Here is a 13,972-nt window from a genome sequence, read left to right as displayed (position 1 = left end):
CCATATTGACTAGCTCACATCTCTCTACGGAGGCCCCTTTCCCAGAGTTATACTGGGTAACATAGTTCTGCTGGGAGGCTCCAGGCTCATTCCACCCCTCGGCCTCTCTGTGGAGAGGTTTATTTACGTCTGAGGCAGTGTTGATCCCCGCCCCCCCCAAAAAAACCTCTCCATGCCTCAGTTTCCCTGTCTGCGAAATGGGGGTGTTGTTCCTTCTCTCCTTTGTGAAGCACTTTGAGATCTAGGGATGATTTGTAAATTGCCTTTGGCTGCTGAGCCACTCCTATAGGCAGCATTGTGGGTGGAGGCTGCCCAGAAAGCTGGGTTCTATCCCCAGCCTCGGGTAAGTCCCCTTCCCCTGCTCTGTGCCTCAGTTTCCCCTATCTGAAAAATGAAGGTGGCACCAATGACTCGATCTTTGGCACTGGGCTCCTGCCCAGCTGGAGAACCCGGCCCCTTTAAGGACATTCACACTGCCCTATTGTTGTCTCCCAGGGGCACACAGGGAGCCCTTGCCAAATGGCACCGCTGCACTGGCCAGTTGTTGATTTCCCAGCCTGGAAATTAGCAGGCCGTGCCTTGGGAACCTTGACGCTAAGGGAGATGTCATGCCTTTGCCAGCCTCTCATTTCCTGCGTCCCAGAAAACCCCAGACTTCCTGGCAGAGCTGAACCATCCAGACGCGGTGCCATAAACCCAATGTCCCCGGGAGCCCTCCCTCTGGGAACGGGCCCTCTGCCCGGCTAAGCCAATGGCCAGCCCCTCAGCCGACCCCCGCCGCTCAGGGGAGCGCACGGCACAAGCCCGGAACCTGGTTCTCAGTGTCGGTCGGCTCTGGAGTGACGCCCGTTTACACCAGCTGGGGATCTGGCCCCGCTGACTCCAACCGAGCGAGGCTGATTTCCCCCGGCAGGGGATCTGGCCCGTTTGCACAGCTGGGGCTGGCCCCTTTCCCAGCAGCCGGTTTTTTCAGAGCAGACGATATATTTGGTGATTTATTTTCTGGCTTCGATCTGAACGGGCGCAAAGGGGCTTTTAAAGGGGCCGCACCATCTGGCCAGACCCAAGGCCTAACTCTGAGGTCTTGATTCTTAAACGGCACCAGAGATGGGGTGTCCCATCCCCCCCCCCAGGCCTGTGCCCCGACTTTAACAAGGCAGCACCTGATGCCTCACAGGATAGGGCCCCTGGCTCCCACTGATTTCAACAGGCGCAGGATGCCAGGCCAGGCTCCCCCCCCCATAAGGGGGTGGAGTGCTGGCGGGGGGGGGGGGGGGGGGGGGGCATTAATGTGGGGTGGGCCCAGAGGAGGGAGTGTGAAGGGGGCCACGGGTGGGGGGGACAGGAGGAGGGACCCAAGGGGGGAGCAAGAAGGGAGGGAGGAGCTCTGATTGCTGAGGGGAGCGGGGAGTGCTGCAGAGGGGCAAGGGGTGTGAATGTTGGGGGGCAGAGGGGGAGGTGTGTGAGTGCTGGGGGCACAGGACGAGGGGGGTGAAAGGAGGGAGGCCATGTGCTGGGGGAGGGGTGTGAATGTTGGGGGGCACGGGGGGAGGGGTTTGAGTGCGGGGGGGGGGCTAGGTGCTGGAGGGTCATGCTAGCCCCCCATTCCTGGTGCGGCTGCACTGGTTGGCGCCACAGCCCCCCGGCGCAGCCAGAGCGAGCCCTGCGGCCTTTCCCACGCCCCACAGCCTCCGAGCGCTCACAGCTGAGCTGACAACCGCCCTGGCCCCACACTCCCTCCCCGGCGCCCGCCCCAGGCTGGGCCCACCGGGCTGCACTTCCAGAGCTGCAGCTGGACCCCCCCACCCCAGCCAGTGCTCCTGCCCCGCTCCCCACAGCGCCCCTGCTGGGCGAGGCCGGGACTGGAGTAGCCAGGAGCTCCCCCCACAGCCAGCGCCCTGCCCCGCTCCCCACCGTGCCCCCTGCTGGGATAGGCTGGGACTGGAGTAACCAGGGGCTCACCCCACAGCCAGCACCCTGCCCCACTCCCCACAGCTCCCCCTGCTGGGACAGGCTGGGACTGGAGTAACCGGGGGCTCCCCCCACAGCCAGCCTCTGCCCCTCTCCCCACAGCGCCCCAGCTGGGCGAGGCCGGGACTGGAGTAGCCAGGAGCTCCCCCCACAGCCAGCGCCCTGCCCCGCTCCCCACAGCGCCCCTGCTGGGATAGGCTGGGACTGGAGTAACCAGGAGCTCCCCCCACAGCCAGCGCCCTGCCCCGCTCCCCATAGCTCCCCCTGCTGGGACAGGCTGGGACTGGAGTAACCGGGGGCTCCCCCCACAGCCAGCCTCTGCCCCGCTCCCCACAGCTCCCCCTGCTGGGACAGGCTGGGACTGGAGTAACCGGGGGCTCCCCCCACAGCCAGCCCCTGCCCCGCTCCCCCCTCCCAGCGCCCCCTTCTGGGAACGGAGTACCTGTGAGCACTCGAACACTGTGCCGAGCCGGGCATGGCCCCCGCAACGCCAGCGCGTGCCCCTGAGTCCCAAAACAAGAGACGAGTCGCCGAGTCCGAGCGGCCGCCTCAGCCCTCTTCCCTCCAGCCACTGCCAACGCCTCCACCGCCTCTGTCCAGCACATCACGCCTGGCAGTGCCTGCCGTCGGCAGCACAAAGACCTGATTCTTCCTCCGGCAGGTCCAGGGAGCTGCGCTCGGCGGCTGGGAGCTTCCATTGTGCCTGCCTCCCCGAACGGAAACCAGGCAGCAGCCTGGGGGTCAGGACGCCTGGGTCCTCACCCCAGCTGTGGGGGCCAGCAAATTCTAGTGGCCAGAGCACAGGGCTGGGGGTCAGGACTCCTGGCGTCTCACCCCGGCTCTGGGATGGGAGTGGGATTTAGTAGGTTAGGGGTGTGGGAGGGCTAGGGCGCAGGACTCTTGGGTTCTGTTCCTGACTCTCCAAGGGGGGTAGGATCCAGTGGCTCGAGCAGGGGTGGGGCAAGTCAGGGTTCTAGTCCCAGTTTTGGAGGTGCAGTTGGGGCTGAAATCAGGGGGTGCTCATCAGCTGGGAGAATCAGTCTCAGAGGCACTCCAGATCAGCAGCTCCGTGTGAAGATCTTGGCCTCATTACGGGGCCTAAAAATTTCCAGCTCTGGCTTTGCTGAGGGTCCCTGTGCTGGGTCCTAGGAGCCCACAAGCTCCTTGCTTCATAACCATCTGGCTCATGGGTCACGTGCCCCCCGCCCCCAACCTGCCACCGGGCCCAGAGAGCGGCCAGGGAGGGACCCATGCCCTCGAAAGGGACTCAGGGATCTCCCCAGGACACGACATCCTGGCATCCACCCTCTGCTCTGGCCATACTTAGGCGGGGCATGACTCTTCCAGGGGCGATATGGCCGGCCACCCAGTTGGCACAAGGGCTGTTAGGAGAGGCAGTGTTGCCTAGTGGCTAGCACACTGGTCTGTGCTGCAGGACACCTCAGTTCTCTTCCCAGCTCTGTCACTGGGCAACCTCGGGCCAGTCCTCCTCCAGCATGCCTCAGTTTCCACATCGGTCAAATGGTTTTTTGTAAAGTGCTTTGAGATCGGCGGGTAATCCCACCGAGGGACATGGGACGGGAATCCGGCTGCTACCGAGGCAGGCCAAGGTGAGGCAAACAGCCGTGCACCTTCTGTCACACACCAGGAGAACGGGGATGGGAGAGAAAAAAATCGCAGCAGCCGTCTAGTCCAGCCCCGCGCCCCGAGGCAGGACTACATATTCCCTAGCCCCGCCCTGACAGGGGTTTCTCTAACACCTGTTCTTAAAAACCTCCCATGACGGGGATCCCACAACCTCCCTTGGGAGCCTGGTCCAGAGCTTCACTCCCCGGAGAGCTACAAAGTTAGTCCTGATATCTCACCTCAGTCGGCCTGTGTTATGCCGGAGGTGAGACTAGATGGTCGCAGTGGACCCTTCTGGCTTTATGATCGACGCCTGCTCTCCTGACCCTGCTCTCCAGAGCCCTGACTACCACTGCTAGGGCTCACTGCCACACCAGGTCCTGACCAGGCAGGGGTCGGGGGTGGGGGAATGGAACCTGGGTGCCCCCACATGACAGTGACAGAGACTCAATTAACAAAGCGCTCGCCCATTTCCTCGCCTTTCCCCCCTGCCGTCGGCGTGACAATCCTCCGGCCGGGTCAAATGTTGGCACGGCGCGGCCTGCAACAACTCAGTGCAAAACCAACACAGCAAAGCGATTTCTCACCGAGCGGGGCATGGCTTGTCGAGGGCCTGTAACAGTCCCTGTGTAGGCCGAGCGCTTTCCAGGCAGGAGGCTTCAAGTGCTTTGTGAGCTGTGGGAACCCCCCTCTCAGGTGAGGACGTACAGGGTTTGTTTTTGCCCTGGCACCGGAGCGCTGCTGTCACTGGGGTGGGGCAGGGCTGCTATTTACACAGACTTGTCCTTTGTTAATATGCAGCCACTTCTGGGGTGGAACACACTTACGTTTTATATAGGGATTCCTCACCTGTCATTGAGATGCAGCCGCCTCTGGGACAGGGCGCAGCAGCTGTTTACACAGTGGTCCCTTACCTGTCACTGAGATGCAGCCACCTCTGGGGCAGGGCGCAGCAGTTGTTTACACAGGAATCCCATACCTGTCACTAAGATGCAGCTACCTCTGAGGCAGGGTGGAGCAGCTTTTTATCCAGGGATCCCTTGTCCAGCACTGAAATGCAGCAACTTCTGGTGCGGGCTATGGCAGCTGGCTAGAGAGGGTTTGCTCACCCAGCGCTGAGATGCAGCTGCCTTTAGGCTGGAACAAAAGGCAGCTGTTTTCACGGGGGTCACTCACCCAGTACTGAGCAGCAGCTGCCCCTGGTGCAATAAAGATACCCCCTCCCCTGAACTTACCACCCTGGTAAAACAAAGGAAGTCTCCGGAGAGAGCTACAGCCAGAGATTCGGCATCTGAGGCCTGAAACTGGCCTATGTACCCCTGAAAGCCTCATGCCATGGCTGGGTCTTTGCATGGGTGAATTTCACTTTAAGAATACAAGCATGTGCATACAGACACACACACATACACACTTAAAGGGATCTCGAATCATCACACTGGATTGAAACAGGGGCACCTTGGCTTGGCTGGCAGCTGAATTTGGAGAGCAGAGATCTGGAGCCGGAGGAGTGGGGATACCAAACTGATCAGAAGAAAGAAAAGCGGGAGGGCGGGGAATGAGAAAAAAAGGGGGGGGGCAGAGACGGCCCAAATGCCGCCCTGCTAACAATAAGCTCCTGCCGTCTCGCGTATTCGTTTTCAGCCCAAAATGTTCCATTGTCGTAGCTGAGCATTAACTCACCGCTCAGGAATGCACTGGGGCCCTTTCAAAAATGTGATTATTCTCTTGAAAGAAAACACGTGTTGGCCAAATCCTGGGGAGCGGGGGCAGGAGGGGGAAGCCGGCATGGGGGCTGAGCGGAGCAATGCTCCCCTCCGACCGCTGACAAACTGCTGCCGTGCGAAACGCCCCAACGAAACTCACCAACGCCGTGAGCTGAAAGCTGGGATGGGTACAGGCGTGCGGGAGAGTGCGATGCACGTGTTTGAGTGTGTGTGTCCAGGTGCATTCGTGTGTGTAAGTGAGAGAGAGACAGAACACGGCAGGGCCTGTCTCCTCCATACAGGAGAGGAGGAAACCTTGGCAGAGGTTCGGCCTAGTTCTGGCTCAAAGCACAGATGTGATGATGTGAGCGGCGTCTCAGCTGACGCATTGAGCTGGATTTCTTCCTTTCCGAAGGATTGGCGCTGGTTCAGGGCCAGCGAAAGCTCATGGCACCCACGACAATAGCCCCAAGCTCTTAATTAGCACCTGGCATCAGCAGATCTTAAAGGAGGCCAGTCTCTTTCTACTGATGGGGAAACTGAGGCACAGTGACTCACCCAAGATAGCCAAGCAGGCCAATGACAGAGCCAGGAATAGAACGCAGGTCAGACCGGAACACAACCCGCTCGGCCACACTGCCTCCGCTTCTTAGCTCTTGCTTACACCCACAGGGCCAGGTTACCATCGCCTGACACCGTGTGTGGTCATCGACAACAGTGCAAAGCGGGTGCATGCAGGTCTGAGCGGGCAGAGTTTTGCACCCGCTGATGCAAATGGCCTGCAAATTGCAGGGCGGTAGAGAATCAGGCCCGGTGCCTGTAGCCAATTCTTTGAACCCAATTCCACATTATCGGTGGGTAGAGAAGGGACGGTAGCGCAGGAGATGGAAAGCTGCAGCAGCCCAGATGGATTTCCAATCATGCTGTTTAAAACACCCTAGGTTGTCTTTACATTTAACTCCAATGGCCAATGAGCAGTCTGGAGAAAGGCCCTCTTTGTTAAATATGCAACAAACCGGTACCCTGTTGGCGCTACCATAAATCAGCCTAGAGCGAGCTTCCCCACAGCAGTGCCCTGTTGTAACCAGCCGGTCACGCTTCCTGATTGGTTGAACTACAGCCACCAGACTATCTGTTCCCCCCTCCCCCTATTCTGCGAAGACTTTGTTATATTGTGTTGCCTAAGAAACTGGATTCTTGGAAAGTAGAAAGTAGATCCCTCCCTCCTGATGAGAAAAAAACAGGGAGAGAGATGGGCCATTTTCAAATGTAGCCCCCCCCACCCCGAAAAATAGAAATGTCAGTTTCAAATGTACCACTCCCGCCTCGCAACCCTGCCCCACCATAAATAACAGCCATCATGGTTTCAAATGTAGCTGCACCCTGAAAATAGAAATATTGGTTTCCAATCTATTCCTACCCCTGCCACGTCTCCCGGTGCCTTTAATCTGGATGAGACCCAGACTGGAAACTGCTGCAGTATGTTACCAGCACACGCTAAAGCTCCCTAGATGAGCTATTCTCACAGACTCGGCCCCCCACCCCAAGCCCGCGTGAAAGGGTCAGGAGTCTCGAGCCCGTCCCTCAGCCAGACGCTTGGGTTTTCCCCACCTTCCCTTGGCCAAAGCGAGAGAGGGCCGTGGATCCCGCCCAGCCACCCCCTCCGATGAAGCCATTTCCCCATCGCAAGCATCACTCCTGGAGTCCAGCGCGCCGTCTGGGGGCAGGGGAATGCTTTGCCTTTTTAAGGCATGGCTGAGAGGCGACCCGCGGTCAGATTACTCACTCCCTGCTCTGGTGGCGTGGGAACCAGCGGCTCGGTCTGAACTCCACCGGTCCTGCTCCTTCCCCCACCACCCCCTCTTCTCCCTGGGAGAGTTCACACAAGTGCTTCCAATTTAAGAGGGGAAAGAGAGAGAGAGAGGATCCCCTGCAGAGCAGACACAGACACGCGCACACCCCCAGCTGACATGGGCTTGTCCCAACCACGCTGCTATCCTTACTCACGCTACAGGCCCTGATGGGCCAGGGGCCACCCCAAAGAGCTTACATTCAATGGACGCAGGCAGAAGTAGCACCCTTGCCGTTTTGACAGATGGGGAAACTGAGGCACGGAGCGGGGGTGAGGGGAGCAACGTGCCCAAAGTCACCCCACAGGCCGGTGGCACTGCTGGGACCTGAGTTCAGCGTCCCAGCCCAGGGCTGGAAACCTCAAGGTCAACCTGCCTCGCTGCTTAACCAGCGCTTAGCTGAATATTTCCCATGTGCAGCCTGCACTTTGCCTGCTAACCGCAGGGTGTAGTTTGACAGCTACCTCTCCCCCCACCACGCACATCTGTACAGAGCCCCCCTGCTGTGGGGAGTTTGTCCCAGCGGGTCAAACCCATCTCCCCTACAGCCAGGGTTACAGAAGTGACCTTTTCCCCGTCAAATCCGAGCCTGATTTAGAGATTTCTGTTCTAGCGCGGATCCATATCGGGCGCCCAACACCATAGCATCCGAGCCCCTCACTATAAAGTATATATCCCCTCAACCCATCCCCCTGGAGATCAAGACAGGGCTCTTATCCCCCACTGTACAGATGGGGAAACTGAGGCACGGAGCAGCTTGAAACCAAGTCTCCTGAGTCCTCACCTACCACCCCATCTCTAACAGCTCTAACACACCAGCTTAATGCTGATGGGGGCTCCAGATCCCCTCATCCATCAATGGGCTTTGGGGTCATTGGTAAAAGCGAAGCCCTGGAATGGACAGAAAAAATGTGGAGGGGGGGAGGGGAGTAGATTCCTGCCCAATGGGTCCCATCTACCCCACCCCTAATCTAGACCACCTCCAAAATGGCAGGGCTGGCTCAGGCCACCGGATTGCCCCCTGCCTGTGGGGCCAGTCCAGATCAGAAGTACTAGGCCCTGTTCCCTTCCCCATGGCAGCAGAGCAAACAGAGCTGTGCTGGTGTGTGAAATAAGGCATACAACACCCCCCACCCCGATGTTGGAGGCGGCAAAGCAGAGCGGATGCCTCATCCAGCTCCCCTGGGGGGACACGGGGTCTTTGCCCTGCGCCCTTGAGCAGAGGGTGGGTCTGAGCAGTAAAATTCTGACCTGGATCCGGAATGACCCCCGAATTCAGGAGGGTTTGGGTCAGGGGTGTCCCCTTCCCCCACCCCGAGGCGGGACTGGCAGTGCAGTTAGGATCTGGATCAGAACTTTTCCCAAAGTTCAGAGGTATTTTGTATAGAACCCAGGAGTCCTGAGTCCCAGCCCCCCTCCCCCCAACCCCAACCCCAACCCCAACCCAACCCACTAAACCCCACTCCCCCTCAGAGCTGGTGAGAGAACCCAGGCATCCTAACGCCTACCCCACCCCTCTAACCACTAGACCCCACTCCCTTCCCAACTCCTGCAAAGCAAACCCAGTAGTTCTGACTCTCAATTGCCACCCCGGCCTCTTATCCTACTAAATCCCCCTCCCTACGGCTCCTAGAGCTGGGGTAGAACCTGAGTCCTGACGCCTGCTCCCCACTGCTCTAATCACTCGACCTCACTGCCTTCCCAACTCCTGGGAATAGAACCCAGGAATCCAGACTCCCGTCCCCACCACAGTCCAACTCTAACCCACTAATCCCAACTCCCTTCCCAGATCTGTGAATAGAACCCAGGAGTCCTGCTCCCGTTCCCCGCTTCCCCCATTTAACTAACATTCTCTGGAAGGCAAGCGAGCCCAGCATCTCCAAAAGTCAGGGCCAGGAGATTTCACATGGAAGAGCTGGGGCCCATAGCAAGCGCTGCAGGGCTCAGGGCCTGGAACAGAAGTAGGTCAGCCGGGGGGAAAGACGGTGAGGGGCTTGGGAAGTGTTTCGATTTCAGGCCCCATCACCCTCCGTCACTGAGTCACGGGCCTGGGGCACTTCCGGTCAATGTCGGCCAATGTCCGTTTCGCCATCCACGCAAACCGTCCAGGACACGGCTGAGAATCTCCATTTGCAGGTGGGCAACGTCGGAGAAACGCTGCTTGAGAACCTGTCCCACCTTTGTGCGTATAAAAGGGTGAGGGAGACCAGGTGTGAGCAAGGTAATTTTTTCCTGGGACCAAATTTTATTTTGTTTGACTTTCTTGGACAGCCCACCTGATCTCGCTAATATCCTGGGGCCCACACGTCTCCACCCATCAACTGTGCTCCGGTGAAGGCTACACAAAGCCCGTTGCTACAACTCTGCTGACAGCCGGCTTATAAAGCTTTCACTTTTCGAATCGCAACGCCAATAACCCTTGCCCGACTCCTCCCCCCGACCCCGGCCACGATTCCCCTGCTGCAACTGTGGAAAAGTTAAATCAATAAAAATAGAAAAACCGTCCTGAAGAAGAGCTCCGTGGAGCTGGAAAGCGTCTCTCTTCCACCAACAGAAGTTGGTCCAATCAAAGAGATCTGGCCTCCCCCCCCATACCCTCTCCCCCCGTCATGCTTAAAAATAAACACTGATTTAAAAAAAAAATCAAAATCTTCCAGGACGAATTGTTCCCTCCTTGCCTTAAATTGCTGCAGCTCTGGAGGTTAGTACACAGTTATATCTTACCCTCGGGCTGCCCCGGGGGACTGAATCTCCACCAAATCACTGCCCAAACTGAAACCAAGCAGCAGCCGAGAGTCACTGCCGCCATGGAAGGTGCTGGCCTGCGTGGGACACCGCTTCCCTCGAAGGGATGGAATCCAAACTGCATATGTGTGTCCTAGACCCCTATACCACATGCAGCTAGAAGCGATTCTCCTTTCGCTCAAGTGGCAGTGGTGGCCCTCTGGCATGGGCAGAGCTGGGTCCTGTCACCTCTGCAGGCCTGAAATTCGGAGTGGTTGATGTATACGGGACCAGGGAGGAGATCCACAGGACCATGCCTCATTCAATGCACAGGGTGGATAATGCTCAAGGAGAGACTCGGGGGGGGCATTTAAATCAAGGGAAAGAATTTTGGCAAAAGCTGTTCTGGTTATTTGTGATTTCTCCCTTGGTGCTGTGTGAGCATGGCAGGGTGTCCATGTGAGAGAGAGGACACGCAGGAGAACGCCAGTGTGGGTATTGTTCTGAGCCCTTCCTACAGGGTGTGTTCAAACCCCATTGAGATTGATAGGTGTGAACTCGCCCTTCAGTTCACATAACTGTAAGCATAAGACCCCACTTAAGACAAAAGGGGGGCAGACAGCAAAGCTGGGCTGACTATTGTTTTGGAAAGGGGTGGGGGAAGAGAGAACTGCCAAAAACTGACGACAGACAAGAGCAGAGAGACAGGCCAAAAGCAAGAAAGTCCAGCAATAGCCCGTGAGCACCACGTGACCCTGGAAAATGCCAGAGAGAGATTTTTTTGGATAAAGAGGCTTGGGGCGGTAAGCTAAGGAACTGCTCCAAGCAGGCCTTCATACGTTCCTTAGAAATAAACAAGATTGCATCAAAGAAAATACCAGACTCCATCCATTTCTATTTCCAGCGGAACATCCCCAGGGCTCTGAAATTTGACTAGCTGCTAGGGTCGAGAGGGGGCAACAGTCTGGAGATGAGTGAGTGAGAGAGAGAGAGAGAGAGTGTGTGTGTGTGTGCAAATGATTGTGAGTGTGTCCTTTTTATCCGCAACACTCCCCCATCCCCTGGCGATAGCCGTCCCAATAGCTGTAAATTAATGTTTCATTTCCTGGTTCTCTCCAGTTAGCTGTGTCAGCCACTCACCCATCAGACAAGTCTCGGCAGAAGCTTCCCTCACCAGCCCAGTGTAACCAGCCCACAGGCAGAGGAGTGAGAGCTGCCAGGCCCGAGCTGAGGGCAGAATTGGGTGTATGCGACTGAAAGACCCATTTACCTCTATGACCTACTGACATCACCAGGGACAACCATGATGTCACATGTAGAGGGTGTGACATCACTCTGGGTGACTGTGACATCACATGCGGAGGCAGTGATGTCACGTCAGCTTGCATGTGGCATCACACAAGGCAGGTGTGATGTCACGCCAGGGTGGCCGTGAGGTCATATGTGGAGGGGTGATGTCACTCGGGGTGACTGTGATGTCACATGACCAGGTGATGGCATCACTCTGGGGCCATGCCAGGGTCACCTTCACGTCCTTTGTGGAGCGAATGCAGAGCAGTGAGACTGTGGGACTGAGTATGGCCACGCTCAGAGGGTGTGATGTCCCAGGAGTGACGGTGATGTCCAGCGCAGAGGGCACGAGGTGGACGAACATGATGTCATGGCCATGGAATAGCCCTTCCACACCACCAGGAGGGCAATGGCCTGTTGACACATCAAGGGTTAAGGCTGCTAAATAGGATCAAGGCATTCTAGTTCCGGACTAAGAGGGTCCACTCAGGGAGTTAATCTGGAGTCAGTCCTCAGGGAGATAAGCCCTTATGCACCCATTCAACAAAAAAAGCAGGACCCATGTGGCCCTCCCGCCAGCCTCCTGATAGCTGCATGCCTTGCAAACACTAGCAATTTACCCCAGCAGACAAGTGGCCAAGTGGCTAGCACCCCGGTCTGGGACTCACAAAGCCGAGTCTATTCCCCACTCTGTCGCTGGCCTGTCGGGTAACCTTGGGCAAGCCCCTGTCTCTGTGCCTCAGTTTCCTCCCTCACTAAAACGGTGATGGTACTGACCTTTGTGAAGGGCTTTGGGATCCATGGCTGGAAAAAGCGAGGGAATATTTAATATTAGCCTCATTTAATAAAAACCACAGATGGGAAAACTGAGGCCCAGAGGGATGACGTGACCTTGCTAAGGGGGCCGAGTTGGGAGGCGGGTGCGGATCTCCTGGGCCCCAATCAGAATAACGGACTTTTTTCAGTTCGGTGGCAGGGCCGAAAAATCAAAAGAAGGTCGGTTTGGGTTGAACCAAACCAACCGTTTCCCCAGAGTTTTGGTGAATTGGAAAAGTTCATCCTGGGTGTGTTCCAGAGCAGGGAATTGACCCTGAGCTTTCCAAAGCTTGGGTGGGCATCCTAGTCACTGGATTAAAAGGTACAGGGGAAGGGGCAGTGGCACCGGTTTGTGAATCCGTGTCAAATTCACCAATCATTTCGGCTTGATCGAAAGGGCAATTTCCGACAAAGTAACTATTGGCCTGAAAAACATCACCCACTTCTGTCTCACTCCCCGCTCGTGCCGTTCAGGTCACACCGAATCCAAAATTTTATCCTGGTGCCTTGGCCACAAGAACATCTTCCCCTTAGAGGATGACTTCTAAAGCAGAGGGGGCATCAAGTGAACCCCTGACAGACGTGCAGGGCAGGTAGCTAGTTACGCTGCTAGATACCCGCTGTTCGCTTTAAATGGGTCAAAGCCGGAGCCTGGGAAAACTGAGACGGAAAAGGGAGAATGTCCGAAATGAGGAGCGTTCGGCATTTCCAATTTTGGTATGGAAAAAAAAAAGTCCATTATAAGATGAGTAATAAGAAGAGCTGAAAGAGGCATATAAATAAATGGATTATTTTGGGCCCCGGCTTGGTGAGTTTGTGACCTGCAGCCCCGGCTGGGAAGCCGCGGGAAAGAGACTGAAACGTCTGAAGACCCTTGTCTTGCTAACGAGGCTCTGTTCCTGTCCGAACAACCGGCTGAAATTGGACAGTGGGCCCGATTCTGCCGTTGTTTCAGCTTCATAGAGTGCATGGCCCATCGAGTCCCATCCGGATAGCGCAACCCAGTGAGGTTCACTCTGTACTGGGCCCGCTACGTAACTGGGGGCTGGCTAAAGCATCAAGTGCAAAGTACTTCTCTGGGAAAGGAAAAAATCAAATGCACAACGGCAAAACGGGGAATAACTGGCCAGGGGGTAGCCCCGCGGGACAGGTACTGGGGAGGCTCGAGTGGATCACAAAATGATAGGAGCCAACAGTGTGATGCAGTTTTAACATAACATCGTTCTGGGGTGTATTCACAGGTGTGTCGTACGGAAGACCCGGGAGGTAATTATCCCGCACTGCTCGGCACTGCTGGAGCGCGATGTCCACTTCTGGGCACCGCGCTTTAGAAGAGACGTGGCTAAATTGGAGAGAGGCCAGAGGAGAGCAACAAAAAGGATCCAAGGTTTAGCAAACCTGCCCTAGGAGGAGAGGTTAAAAAAAGTGGGTAGGTTTAGTCTGGAGCAAAGCAGACTGAGAGGGGACCTGAGAACAGTCGTCAAATACATTAAGGGCTGTTCGAGAGAGGACGGGGGTCAGCTGTTCTCCATGTCTGCTGGAGGCAGGACAAGATGCAATGGGTGTAATCTGCAGTGAGGGAGATTGAGGTGAGATATCAGGACAACCTTGCTAACTCTCTGGGGAGTGAAGTTCTGGAACAGGCGTCCAAGGGAGGTCGTGGGATCCCCGTCACTGGAGGTTTTTCAGAACAGGCTGGACAAACCCCTGTCAGGGCTGGGCTAGGTTGACTTGCTCCAGCCTCAGCGCAGGGGGCTGGACATGATGGCTTCTCGAGGTCCCTTCCAGCCAGCATGTCTATGATCCTTTCTCTTCGGGTGGAGACTGGCTGCCTTCCTAGAAGATCTTCCTAGAAGATCTCAAGAGAAGGCGGATGAACTGCTTCCCTTGGAAGTTGGTTCTGCTGGTTTAATCACCCTCACCATTAAACATTCAGGCCTTATGTCCAACTGGAGTGTGTCTGGGTTCGTTCCACCCATTGGTTCGTGTTCG

The 13,972-nt window shown here is 56.6% G+C and overlaps 1 protein-coding gene across 1 annotated transcript in view; it reads right to left on the bottom strand.

The window, feature by feature from the left end:
* PLEKHG2 (pleckstrin homology and RhoGEF domain containing G2) overlaps positions 1-2,533 on the bottom strand; it is a 55,170-nt gene extending 52,637 nt beyond the window's left edge. Inside the window, exon 1 of the mRNA XM_043534693.1 lies at positions 2,414-2,533. Coding sequence (XP_043390628.1) covers positions 2,414-2,448 — 35 coding nt within the window. The 5' untranslated portion in view covers positions 2,449-2,533. The remainder of the gene's footprint in view (positions 1-2,413) is intronic.
* Positions 2,534-13,972: the final 11,439 nt, after the last annotated feature.

This window comes from Chelonia mydas, chromosome 23 (assembly GCF_015237465.2).
Source record: "Chelonia mydas isolate rCheMyd1 chromosome 23, rCheMyd1.pri.v2, whole genome shotgun sequence".
Taxonomy (NCBI): Eukaryota; Metazoa; Chordata; order Testudines; family Cheloniidae; genus Chelonia; species Chelonia mydas.
The sequence above is the reverse complement of the archived record's forward strand: the minus strand, read 5'-3'. Positions and strand labels throughout refer to the sequence as shown.